This window comes from Leopardus geoffroyi, chromosome B3 (genome assembly GCF_018350155.1).
Source record: "Leopardus geoffroyi isolate Oge1 chromosome B3, O.geoffroyi_Oge1_pat1.0, whole genome shotgun sequence".
Lineage (NCBI taxonomy): Eukaryota > Metazoa > Chordata > Mammalia > Carnivora > Felidae > Leopardus > Leopardus geoffroyi.
The window spans coordinates 71,561,633-71,574,414 of NC_059337.1; the positions used below are offsets into that span (position 1 = coordinate 71,561,633).

A 12,782-nucleotide genomic window follows, 5' to 3' on the forward strand; every position below is an offset into this window, starting at 1 on the left:
TCGGTTGAGCATCTGGCTTTAGCTCAGGTCATGATCTCACGTCCATGGGTTTGAGCCCTGCATCAGGCTCTGTGCTGACAGCTCAGAGTCTGGAGGCTGCTTTGGATTCTGCATCTCTCTCTCTCTCTCTCTGTCCCTCCCCTGCTCATGCTCTGTCTCTGTCTCTCAAAATTTTTTTAAAAAGTTAAAAAATAAACCCTAAAAACTAAATAAGGAGAGCTAGAGACTTCTATAACTAATTACCCCCATCTGTATACTTTTGGACCCTCAAGCTGTCACCTCCACCTGGGATGGAGCCATTCCTTTGGACAATATTATTTGGTTTTTTTGATACCTGTTTGGATTGGTGAAATAAGAGAAGGCCCAGGAGAGTGTGCTCTCTGGAGCCAGGGGAGGAGAAATTTTTTAGGGTAAGAGTCAGTTTTCAAGCCAGTTGATACCTGCAGAAAGATGAAGGAGAATGAGGATGGTCTTAGATTATTTGGTGAGAAGTAGGTCATGGTGACGACGAGGCAGGGTAGTTTCAGTACTGTGGTGGAGATAGGAACCAAATTACAGGGGATTTTTAAGAACTTTTTATATTAGAGAAACTCAGACGAGAATCATTCAACAATGATGAAACCTTTATTTAAGGCTGTTTTTGCCTCCAAACCACAAAGAACATGTTCATAGAAGTTAATCTTAAGACTGCATATTCATAGTGTCTCAGTACCTTCAATTTCCTTCTTTCCTGGTTCTTCAATTTTTCTTCCCTTTTCTCAAATACATCCTATATATCCCTCCTCATTTTCATCTATGCTCCGAAACAGAGATATAGGGGAAAAAAGAACTCAATAATGAAATGTCAAAAAAATAAACAAAGCATGTGAACACCTCTAGGCCAGGATGAAGAAACATAGAAAGGAGTCTCCTTTATCTCACCCTTAGGAATATGAGAATCTTAACAAACAATGGTAATAGAAAATTGACCTATACAAAGAACTGGCCCTTCTTTGCCCTGAGCTGCTCAGGGGTCAGAAATGGAAATACCAGGCAGGAAAGACTTAGAGGAGTTGTGGAGGGAGGGAATATACAATTAAGCGAAAGCTATTGTCTTCAGAAAAGCTCCAGAGTAAAAGATGGGCTGGTAACAGCAGCAGAATTCTCTAAAGAATCCTCTGGAATACTGACTTCCCCTTTGCTATAGAGACACAGGGCACGACATGACTTCTTTTCTCTGACTGGAGTGCCTTCCTCCTGCTCTGACTGGTGAGTTTCCAAGTAGTCTTCAAAATCCAACCCCAACTCTACCCATTTGATGATGCCTTCCTTAACAGGAGCCTTCCCTGGGCAGAGTTCACTCCTCCAGTGTCTGGGCTGTCATACCTCTAAGTGCCTGGTGTGAGAGCGACGAGGTAAGTGTCCATACCCCTAAGTCCACTACAAAACCTGCATTAGTTTGCAAGTCTACCTGCTGGTCAGGACCTCTCTGATCTTTGTATCCTTAGAGCCTCATTTAGTGCTGGCACCTAGTAGGTGATTGATCACTGTGTGGGAGAAGGGAGAAAAGAAAGAAGGGGGGAAAGAAAAGGAAGGAAGAGCAGGGTGGAAGAAGGAAGAGAGGAAGCGTCTGATTTAACTTCGCCTGGCCAAAAAAAAAAAAAAAAGGGGGGGGGGAATGGATTTTTAAAACTCTAGAGAAAAGGGAAAGAAAGGGGGAAAACCACTTTTCTGAGTCTTCTCTGCCTCTCACTTTTCTCTCTGCCACTTCCTCTCACAACTTAGCAGCTCACACCATAGCTGTCCTGTTGTCATTCCTGATCCTTGACTACACCCCAAAGGGAAGGAAAGAAGCCAGTCAGGCTTCTGGCTTCTTCCACCCCACCCCTCAAACCTCATGCCATCCCTTCCCCACTCCAGGTGCCTGGCTCCTTCACCTCCGCCCTCCTCATCTTCCCCACACACAGCACTCGCGCCTCATCAGCTGGCACCCTGTGCAGCGCCAGGTCCAGGCAAGGACTTCCGCCTCAGAATGAAAACCCAGAGGCTCTTAGGGGCTGCAGGCTGAGGCAATGCTGGACTGAGCCTGCAAGTTACCTGAGAAAGAATATAGTTCATGGTTGGCCTTTCCACATTTTTCATCTTGATCCATGGGTCAGAATCATCATTTTTCTGACTCTCCTCTCTTGGCCCCTACACATTGGCTACTGGAGCGTCTTGACTGTCTTCCCAGCCAAATGCACTTTCCCCACCAAGAATGGTGTCAGGGTCCCTAAACCTTGTGGAGTTGTTCCTGGGCCTCCTCTCCTTCCCTTCTCCAACAGCGTTTTCCAGGAATTCTGGAGCCACCTTTTCCTCAATGAAGACCATATATACAAAAGCGGTTTGTGAGTTGTAAAACACTGTGCTGGAATAAGATGCTATCATGAATCAAGCCTTCTCTTTCTCCCCCCCATAATCTCTGTCCTTCTCTCATGACGTTTCTCATCCCTTCCTCCCTCCATGCACCGCTGCTCCCCATTCACCCAGCAGGTTTGGTTTGGTGCCGTGTGGGAACCAAAGCTATGTGCTGCACAGTGGGCAGGGTCAGGATGCAGGCAGGCATCTCAGCCCGAGGCCTTGGCAGAGTTCCCAGGCAGAGCCATCGGCCCAGGCCGGGAGAATAAGCATGGATAAGGTGGGAGAGGGCGTAAGTACGGTGGCTGTAGCCCCCCAGCACCAGAAGCTCTCCCTGCAGCGCAGCCCCTGCGGCCCCCACATGGGGGGAGGGCAAGGGTGCCAGGTGAGTCCAGCTATCAGTCCTTGGTTCATAGGCCTCGAAGCTCAGCAGGTCCCCAGTCTCACCTAGCCCACCCGCGACATACAACCGTCCACCCAGAGCAGCCATGACGTGGCCAGCCCGAGGTACCCCCATAGCGCTCAGAAGCACCCCTGGCTTCTCAAGTTTGGGGTCATAGTGCAGCAATGAGGCCAGGTATTGGCCAGCCCCGCTGCAGCCACCGCTCACGTACAATCGGCCCTCCAGAACCGCAGCTGCGTGGGCAAAGCGTGGTGCTGGAAGAGCAGGTGCCGGCCTAAGGGAGAACAGGGCACACAATCAGGCAAAAATCCTCTTCAACTCTCCTCCTCCGAGTCCTCTAGGCTTTCCCTGATGTCTAGAAACAGCCCCTTCCCTGCTCACCTCCAGACATTCAGCTCGGGGTGATAGGTCTCCACAGAGTTGAGGGCGACGCCACCGTTTCGGCCGCCCAGGGCATAAAGTAGTCCGTCCAGCGCCACCAGGGGAAAAAAGCTCCGAGCCTGGCACAAAGGCGCCATCTCCTCCCAGTCCTCTTGACTGGGGCCCCACCTGGACACAGCGGGACCAAAGAAGAGTGACCCCGGGCCCCCGCGGCTGGCTGGGCCAACAATTCCCCCTCAGCTGCCCACCTCGGGGCCTGCTATTCCGTGGGGCCCCTACCTGAGAGTCGAAGCCAGGGTGTTGGAGTGGCTGTAGAAATCCTGTCCCCCACACACGTAGAGCTCACTTCCTGCGAGGCTCGCAGCCCCGTGCCGGAAGCGCCCCGGGGCAGGCAGGGCAGGCAGCCGCCCCCACTCCACGGTTCGCACCAGTCCCGTGCCGCAGCAGAAGGCGCGCGCCCACCACACTCCTCGCGACGGCTGTCTTATGGCCATGTCTGCTCTGAGCCCGTCCCCGCCAATCACTACCAGTGCCTGGTCAGGCTCCCTGCGCCGCTCTTGACCTGGAACGGCAGCCTCTACCAGGAGCTGATGCAGCAAGTCCGCGGTCAGGGGTGGAGGCAGCCCCGCGGCCCGCACCCTCCGCAGCTCTCTGGTGGACATGCGGCCGAAGCGAACACATCGAAGCAGGGCCTTGGCCTCTGACTCCTGGGTCTCAGGGTTGGCAGCTAACCAACGCCACGCAGCCATGAAGGCCTCGAACTCCTCTTGCACGTGTAGTTCGTCGCTATCCAGGAGCTCAGCCAGGCAGGCAGCCGGTAGAGAAGGGAAAGTGGGGCACAAAGCCACAGCAGGCAGGTGGGTGAGGAGGTAGTGACGGGCTTTGCTCCAGAGCCTCTCTAAGCCCGGGGCTTCCGCTATGGGGAACAGGGCCAGGCAACGTGCGGGGCTGAGGCCCCGAGCCAAGGCTCTCTGGCACAGAGCAAGGCAGGAAGAGCTCTGGTACTGGAGAGCAGCCTGGGCAGCTCTCAGCAGTCCTGGCCACCTTGCCCGCACAACCCCGGAGTAGGCGAAGGAGACGAGGAGTCGCAGGTCCTGGGCAGACATAGTGTGCAGAGACACCTCTGTGCCCTGGGATTCCCTCATCCCGCTCAGGAGCATGGCACCAAAGAACTCGCTGCCACAGGCCAGGGCTGCTCGGTGCACTGCAAGGAGAAGCAGAGGGGAATCCAGAGTGTTGCTGATTGCCAGGCACCCTGCTGACTTCACGTCTCCGACTTTGGGCCAACCACCCAAGGCCACAGGCTAAACCATGGTGTGCATCAGAATACCGTGCGGTGCTTGTTAAACTGCGGGTTTCAGGGACCCACCTCCAGAGATTCTGATTCAGTAGGTCTGGATGGAGACCCTAGGAATTTGTATTTCAACATTTTCAAGCACCCTGCATGATTCTCATGTTAGTGGCCTGAAGACACTGTGATAAACATTGCTTTAGTTTTTTGATCCAGGTCAATTAGAAAAAGAGTCTTGATTGATCAAGTTGAGTAGATGCTATAGACAGCTTTTGCTAAAAGGGGGCACAAAATAAACTGCAAAGACCAATGGTGCAAATTACATAGGTCTCTATCATGCACACACAAAAAAGTTCTTTCCTTTACAATTGTAAGAGCCACTGACATCAGCCAGGATTTTACTTAGAAAATGGTACCACATGGGGTGTTTGGGTGGCTCAGTCAGTTAAGCGCCCCACTTTGGCTCAGGTCATGATCTCACAGTTCATGGGTTCGAGCCCTGCATCAGGCTCTGTGCTGACAGCTCAGAGCTTGAAGTCTGCTTCAGATTCTGGGTCTCCCTCTCTCTCTGGCTCTCCCCTACTCATGTTCTGTCTCTGTCTCTCAAAAATAAAGAAATGTTAAAAATTTTACCTAAAAAAAAAATGGTAACACACTTACGAATCTCTGTGACCTAACCTAATCTAACTGCCGTCTCCCGCTTAAGATTTCCCATGTGCAGCTTTTCTCTGCACACCCCATCTTCATCTCAGTACATTTCAGGTAATCGTGACATTTTAAGCTGGAAACCTTCAAAATCATCCAGTTCGATTGCTCCTTTTAACAGAAGGAAACTGAAAGAGAGGAAGTGATTTATTTTCTATTCCATGTAATGGCTGCCCGAGCAGATCTTCACCCCCCCAACGCCACTGATGTCAGGCTGCAGTGAGCATACTTGTGTATCGGTACCCTTCTTACCTGCATGGCCCTCACGCCACTGAAACTATTCTGTTACCGGATGCTATTAAACATAAATGTAAATAAATGCTTTCTAATGTAATGCAATTTGAGATACTTGGCATCTGGTATGGAGTATTCTGACTAAACTGTTGAACCTAAATCTAATTGAAACTTAGATCTAAATTCAAATTTATAGGAAATTGAGAAGCTAAAGGAACAAGCTAAACAAAACCATAATGGGAAACACACACAAATCTAGAAAATGGAGCATTCTATAAGATAACTAATCTTATTTCTTCAGTAAGTCAAGTCATAAAAAAGGAGAGGACTGTACAGAGTAAAGGAAGCTTAAAAGACATGTATCTGAGTACAGCATAGTCCTTGATTGACTCCTGGGTTGGATAAGCCAGCTCTACAAGACATTTTTTGGACAAGTGGGAAAATTTCAACTTGGACGAGGTGATACTAAGGAATTATTGTTAATTTTGTTAGACATGAGTAAGGTATTGTGGTTATATGTCCTCTTTTAAAGAGACATGTACCCAAGTATTTGTAAGGGAAATGTCACAGATTTACTTTAAACTTCAGTGATAAGTAAAATAAAGAGATGAGACAAATATCATAAAATGTTAATTGTTAAGTCTGAGATATGGGTGTTTGAGTGTTCATGTTAATATTTTCTTGGGGTGCCTGGGTGGCTCAGTCAGTGAAGCATCCGACTCTTGATTTCAGCTCAGGTCATGATCTCACAGTTTGTGGGTTTGAGCCTTGCGTTGCAGAGTCTGCTTGGGATTTTCTCTCTCTCACCCTCTCTCTCTCTCTCTCTCTCTCTCTCTCTCTCTGCTACTCCTCTGCTTGTGTTCTCTCTCGCTCTCTCAAAATAAATAAACTTAAAAAATATTTTCTTAATTTGCTATGTGTTTGAAATGCTTCGTAATAAAAAAGGGAGAAAATGCTGCCAGAAGTCCTCTTAGGCAGGTACCAGGGCCAAACACCCAGTGAAGCTATGAACATGAGGCTGCTTTGACCGACTGTGGCACGTTTGCCTCTCTCAAAGGACATGTGATGTTAATGTGGCTTTCCATTGTCTTTTTAAAAAAAATCTTAAATGTTTATTTATTTTTGAGAGAGAGAGAGAGAGAGCAGGGGAGGGGCAGAGAAAGAGGGAGACAGAGTGTCTGAAGCAGGTTTTGTGTTGAGAGCAGAAAGACCAATGTAGGGCTTGAACTGACAAACCATGAGATCATGACCTGAGCTGAAGTCAGATGCTTAACCCCCTGAGTCATCCAGGTGCTCCTCCATTGTCGTTTTAAGCAGCAGGTAGTGCCTACATGCTTCCCAAATAGTAACTATCAGTGACGGTTTTCAGATACATATTGCCCGAGAAAACCTGCATTCCTTGAAGCAGGTAAGCCATTTCATTTTCCATGTAATCAACCAACCTATAGCTCAGAGTCACTGTGAAAGGGTCACAACTACTTACATTCTCCCTCCACCTCATCATTATTCCCTAGAATTTTAAGGGACAGGTTTCCACCATTACGTTGGAATGTTTCTTAGGAAAATGAAAGCAAGGATAGAAGTGTGTTTAAATTTGAAACCCTAGTGAGAATTTTATAACTATGAAATTTTATTTTATCTATTTTTAAAATAATTTATTATTGTTTATTTATTTTTGAGACGGACAGAGTGTGAGCAGGGGAAGGGCAGAGAGAGAGAGGGAGACATAGAATCCGAAGCAGGCTCCAGGCTTGGAGCTGTCAGCACAGAGCTTGATGTGGGGCTCGAACTCACCACGAGATCATGACTTGAGCCAAAGTCGGATGCTTAACCGACTGAGCCACCCAAGTGCCCCATAACTATGAAATTTTAAATCCCCCCTCCATCTACTACTATCAGAAATAATAACAAACACTTTAGAGACCTGCTATGGATTGAATGTTTATGTCTTCCTCCCTCCTTCCTGTGTTGAAGCCCTACTCCCCATTGTGGTGATATTTGCAGGTGGAGCCTTTGGGAGGTAATTAGGTATGAGAGTAGAACCCTCCTGAATGGAATTACTGCCCTATATAAGAGATATGACTGAGATAATCTCTCCCTCCACCAAGTGAAGAGGATACAGTGAGAAGGTGGCCCTCTGCAAGCCAGGAAGAGAGTCCTAATCATAACCTGACCATACCAGAACCCTGATCTTGGACTTCCAGGCTTCAGAACTGTAAGAAATAAATGTCATCACTGGGTTCTACTCCTGAAACCAATACTACACTGTATGTTAACTAACTTGAATTTAAATAAATACATTTTTCTAAAAAAGAAATAAATTTCTGTTGTCAAGCCACCCAGTCTATGGTATTTTTGTTAATGCAGTTCAAGTTAAGACAGGATGCTTTTTCATCTGGGGGTCCCAGAAACACTGTGGGTTCCAGTCATTCTAATGAGCAGTAGCTATGTGACTTTGGACATGTCTTGAAGTCTGATTTCTTTGTCAGTAAAGTATAAAAGCTGAACTAGATACTCTCTAAAGCAATACCTTTTAATTTAACATTTTTATGTGCCTGCATTCCAACTCCATTTGTCAGATCCTGTGTCTTTGGTTTGGTTGCACAGGAGGCAATGCATGGCCTAGTGAAAACAGACTGGGCTAGTGAATACTGGGCTTATATCCTGGTTCTCACCAGTTAACATTTCTGAGTTTAATGTTCTTTCCTTACACCTAGGGACAGTGGCATCCACCTCACTAGTTTTCAGCGAGAATGCAAAGACATGGCATGTGTAAAAATTCCTGGACCCCAGTACCTCACTCAGTACTGACAGAATCTGAATAACACTCAACTTATTCAACCCTCCTTAGCTTTCCTAGTGATGAGCCTAGTTAACTTCAAAGTGCCAGGTCCTGGTAGCTTTAAGATTATGGCAAAACAAAACCAGACCTTGCTCGTTAGCTGTAGAACCCCTATCTACCATGGAGTCAAGGACACTTAGGTGAGAGGACACACTGTGAGTTATTCCACCATATTCATCTGGCTTTCCTGTGCCCTAAATAGAAGAAGCCAAGAAGGGCCTTTGGTTAATTCCTGTTTAAGTCAATCACTTTCTACTTGTTCCCCTGGCTCAGACTGTACTCATGACACCAGCCAACTGGCTGGAAATTCTTTGGTACTGGCCACAGGGAAAGCCACAGGTTGAAGGGTCAGCTTAAGTCTGCCTGGTGCTCCTGGGTAAACAACTCAACTGCTCATGCCTTGCTCTCAGTGGGTCAGGAAAGGCACCAAAGGCCAACCCCAAGGAAATTCTGACTGCAGCTGGGATCAAAACCACAATGGAAGGGATCAAACCACCTGCAGCTTGCACACACATAAATGAACCTGCAGTAATGTAATGCCAAAAGGCCCTCACCCCGCAGCCTGCAGCCGCCTGCCTCCAGCTCCAGGTCACACCCGATGCCCTCTTGGTATAGGAGCTCGATGCTCCGCAGGTTCTCCCTCAGCTCTTCTGCCTGGCTGGGCTGCTTTTCATCTTCCCTGGCGCTTCCAGCCCCTTTGCATCTCCACTGGGCCACAGCCTTCACCCGGGGCGCTCCCAGGGCCTCTGCCACGACCAGCACATCTCCCGGCCGTGAAGGGCCCAGCAACCCCTCATAGGCAAATGTCAGCACGGCCTCCCAGGCCCCAGCGGCCACGTCCAGGCTGAGGGGGGGTCGTGGACCTCTGCCACCCAGCAGCCTGTCACGGAAGAGGCTGCTAATTGCAGCCAAGATTACCCGATGCACCCCATATACTCGCCCCTCAACTGACACCTCTTCGTCCAACAACAACCTCTGCTCCCGCAGCCGCTGTGCCTCCGCGAAAAACTGGCTGGGATGCTCCTCGCTGCACAGCTCCTCGGGCTCTGCCACGTCTTGTTCGTCTTGGTCGTCTTCCTCCTCTTCTTCCTCAAGGGACAAGACTGGAGAGGGAAGGCTCCCTGGGGCCATGGGCCTGGGGACAGGCTCTTCCAAAGGAAAGGGGGGCAAACTGGGATCCTCATCTGGGGAAGGTGGCCAGGAGGGGGTTCTCGGGTCGGGCAAAGGTAGGTCAAGGCGATCCTTCTGGGCGGCAGCAGAGACGCTCCCAGGGTCCGAAGAACGATGTGAGGAGTCCGAGACGCTCATCGTCCAGGTTCGCTGTTTTGCTACAGGTGAACAGAGGGAAGGGGTGGGGGGTTCAGAGCAGGACCCACAGAGGCCGGAGGAACCCCTATCTCCAGCCCGGCGACATGGCAGTCCCTCTCCCTACTTCAAAGCCCACTCCCCACCCCCTTCCCAAGGCTCGAGCAGCTAGGCTATACTGCCCAACACTGGGGTTCACGAAGAGCACCGAAGCGTGCCAGAAGCATGTGTACCGATCCAGTACCCGGGACGTATGCCACCCGGCTTGCCCCCATCCCACCCGGATAGTCACCCTCCCGAGACACCAGCGTTCCTCCTGGCTCTCCCTTGAACCTTCTCCGCTTTGCTTTGGCCCCTGTGACAGAGGAAACTTGCCCCTCAATCGGGTCAGCGGCCCCACCCGACTAATTATAGCCGGCGCTGACCGGCTAGGGGGCTGGGCTCCGGGAGCCCAGACTCTGACACCCAATCCCCCGGGCTCCGTCCCGAGATGACCTCCTCCCCCCTTCCACCTGTAGGTCACGTCCTTGTGCTGAGCGAGGCAAATTCAGAAGCCAGGGAGGATGTGGGGATCGGGTGGAGTGCGCCAGGCCGGAAAGGCTGCGTTCACAAGACGGGTCTGGGGGAGCGGCGGGGAGGGAGAAGAGAGTCTGGACTGCGCAGACCCTCCGGAACGTAGGGCCAGAAGAGGGAAGGGTGTGTTTGGAGTCAGTTCTAGGCTTTGACTATTGGTTTTTCTGTGCACGATAAAGCTACCGACCCTGGAGCGAACAATACCTACATGAAATGCACATATAACGCAGTTGAGTCCACCGAGGGCGAGCGGGAAGGGGAAGGGATCAGGGCTACGTACCGTAGGTAATCCACCCCCGGCTCGGAATTTCCTCCCTGTCCCCAGGTGGGGTCGGTGGTGAGCTAGAAAGGCCCAACCCTGTGTGTTCAGGAATTCTGGAGGAGTCTAACCCTCACCTAGATCTCTGGGATGAGGACGGATCAGTGGAAAGTGGGGTGACCGAGGCTGCGGGGACCAAAATCCTGGACTGGATGGGCCCGGGGCGGGGGTGGGGTGGGGGGGCGAGTAAGCACTCTCAGTTAGGTAGGACACCAACAGCCACTCCCTCTGCCCAGGATAACACCTCTTTCCTATCCTGAGACACACCCCGCCCCAAATCCGGGCATTTTTCGCTGCATTTCTAGGTATCCTCGTGGGGGAAGAAACTTAGGGAATGGGACAGCGATGCCACTTCCCTACCCTCTCCTGGGAAGGTGGGACAGGCCCAGGGGGCTGCTGGGGGTGGATTCTCTGGCCTATAAAAAGATTGGTCCAGTCTGGATGGATTGACCCGACAAGCTGACTTAACCGGGGAGCAATTATTCCTTAGGACTCTGTGAGAGGGTGGTGTTCACGTGAGGGAGGGGTGAAACTTGACCGGCTCCTCTTTCCTCTCCTCTCAGGTGGCACGCACTTCCTTATTTCGCGCAGCCTGAGTCCAAAGCTTGGCGTTTCCATCAGGATCATCTTCAGTTTCGCCAATGCCTTAAGTCATGGCTGTGCACACGGTGGGCTTCACAGAAGTCCTTTCAAACCTGCTCAGGGCAATGCCCATCCCCTCCCTTGATATGTCCTTTTCCCAAGTTGGCTCACCACCAGCCTGCACTTTTTGTGACTCCAGCCTGGGCAAGTCATTTTACTGAGGGCTGATGGGGGGTGGGAGGGAGGGGAGGGTGGGTGATGGGTATTGAAGAGGGCATCTTTTGGGATGAGCACTGGGTGTTGTATGGAAACCAATTTGACAATAAATTTCATATATTAAAAAAAAAAAAATGAATCAGATGGGGGAGCCTGGGTGGCTCAGTCGGTTGAGTGTCCCACTTCAGCTCAGGTCATGAGCTCACACTCCTGAGTTTCCACCCGGTATTGGTCCGTGCTGATAGCTCAGAGCCTGGAGCCTGCTTCAGATTCCGTGTCTCCCTCTCTCTCTGCCCTCCCCTTGCTCAAGCTCTCTGTAAAATGAATAAATGTTAATAAATTTTTTTTTTAATCAGATGGAAGCATCAAATCAGTCAATAAAGTCTCTCTGACCCACTACCTCTATGTTCTGCCCTTCCAGGAGCATGGGTGCAGCTGCCTAAGGTGGATCCAGAAAATGAGTTGTTTGGTGGGCATGGTGACCATGACCGTCCCTCTGTGCCTGGCAATGGCTAGTGTGGAATGGATGTCTAAGGCAGGGGGCAGGGAGTCAAGGTAGGGGTAAGAACTTTGGGGATGGGGGAGAGAGCTGGACATATCTGGAAGAGGCCAGCATGGGGAGATGTGGAAGTGTGTGTGTGTGTGTGTGCGCACACTTCTGTGCACACACGCTCCTGCTGGCAGAGCAGATTCTCAGGGACCCAACCTGAAACTGGACAAATTTGCTGGAATAGACTCCATATACCAACTCTTTAAGGGAAAAACAAGGACGTATTCTAGGGATCTGTTGGGACAAGCACTAGACAAGACTACCAGATGAGAAATGCCATTTCCTGCTCCCAGATAGTTACAATCTTGAGAGCCATCCCTCTGGCAAGGGAAGGGACACTTTGTAGTTTGCGGCAAGAAGGAAAAGGACACCCATTTACCCTTTTAGCTAGACTCCGTTATGGGAAGAGGCTCATGGGAAAGGGAACTGGAGGATGGGAAAGGAGAGTGAGGAGGAGGAGGAGTTATTCCTCCCCTTACATTTGTACTTCTCCTCCCCCTCTCCCCCATGGTATTCCCAGCCCAAATGATCTTAATGGTCTTCCTGATCCTCTCTTTTATCAACTATCTGCCACAAACCCCCCATTCCTCCCCAAAAACCCCAGCCTACAAGCCACTTGTTTCTTTAGGTGAACTCAATGGGAAGCTGGCTTGAGAAATGTATTAAGGGGAAGGCATGCCTCTGAATGTCACCTCCCCTTGGAGCAGGGTACATCATTACCCCAAGCCTCCTCAGAAAAGACACACGTTCTGTATGACATTTGCAAGTTGACCATCACACTCAAAAACCTATAAGTCCCTGGGCTGGCCAGTTTACAATCTTGCCTTATTTGTCACAGCCTAACCTAAGTCATTGACACTAAACTGGGTAAAGGGGTAATGATCTTGGCTGAATGAAGGCAAGCTAGGAGGTGCCCCTCAAAAACTTAATTTTTCTCTGTTCTTTTACATAAATAGTATTTTCTTTGAAAATATGGTCCCATGGCGGTGAGGTCCAGAGGGTAGT

At 50.1% G+C, this 12,782-nt stretch overlaps 1 protein-coding gene across 3 annotated transcripts; it reads right to left on the reverse strand.

The window, feature by feature from the left end:
- Nucleotides 1-1,653: 1,653 nt before the first annotated feature.
- Nucleotides 1,654-9,999, reverse strand: KLHL33 (kelch like family member 33). Of its 3 annotated transcripts, none has more exons than XM_045450188.1 (5): nucleotides 9,843-9,999; nucleotides 8,787-9,560; nucleotides 3,440-4,364; nucleotides 3,161-3,328; nucleotides 1,654-3,053 (listed from the first exon to the last, which is right to left on the reverse strand). In XM_045450188.1, the coding sequence occupies exons 2-5, from the start codon at nucleotides 9,538-9,540 to the stop codon at nucleotides 2,501-2,503; spliced, it is 2,400 nt and encodes a 799-aa protein (XP_045306144.1). In that variant the 5' UTR covers nucleotides 9,541-9,560; nucleotides 9,843-9,999; the 3' UTR covers nucleotides 1,654-2,500. The 3 variants fall into 3 exon arrangements, with proteins under 3 accessions (XP_045306144.1, XP_045306143.1, XP_045306145.1); XM_045450187.1 differs by having other exon boundaries at nucleotides 9,830-9,999; XM_045450189.1 differs by having other exon boundaries at nucleotides 9,871-9,996.
- Between the last annotated feature and the right edge of the window lie 2,783 nt (nucleotides 10,000-12,782).

What these genes read in the sequence shown, in the direction of transcription:
- KLHL33 (XM_045450188.1), bottom strand. Translation starts at nt 9,540, where the DNA reads ATGAGCGTCTCGGACTCCTCACATCGTTCTTCGGACCCTGGGAGCGTC. An exon ending in AGGCGGCTGCAGGCTGCGGG is followed by an intron (nt 4,365 to 8,786) that starts GTGAGGGCCTTT and finishes TTCTCCTTGCAG; the next exon opens with TGCACCGAGCAGCCCTGGCC. An exon ending in ACCCTGGCTTCGACTCTCAG is followed by an intron (nt 3,329 to 3,439) that starts GTAGGGGCCCCA and finishes CGCTGTGTCCAG; the next exon opens with GTGGGGCCCCAGTCAAGAGG.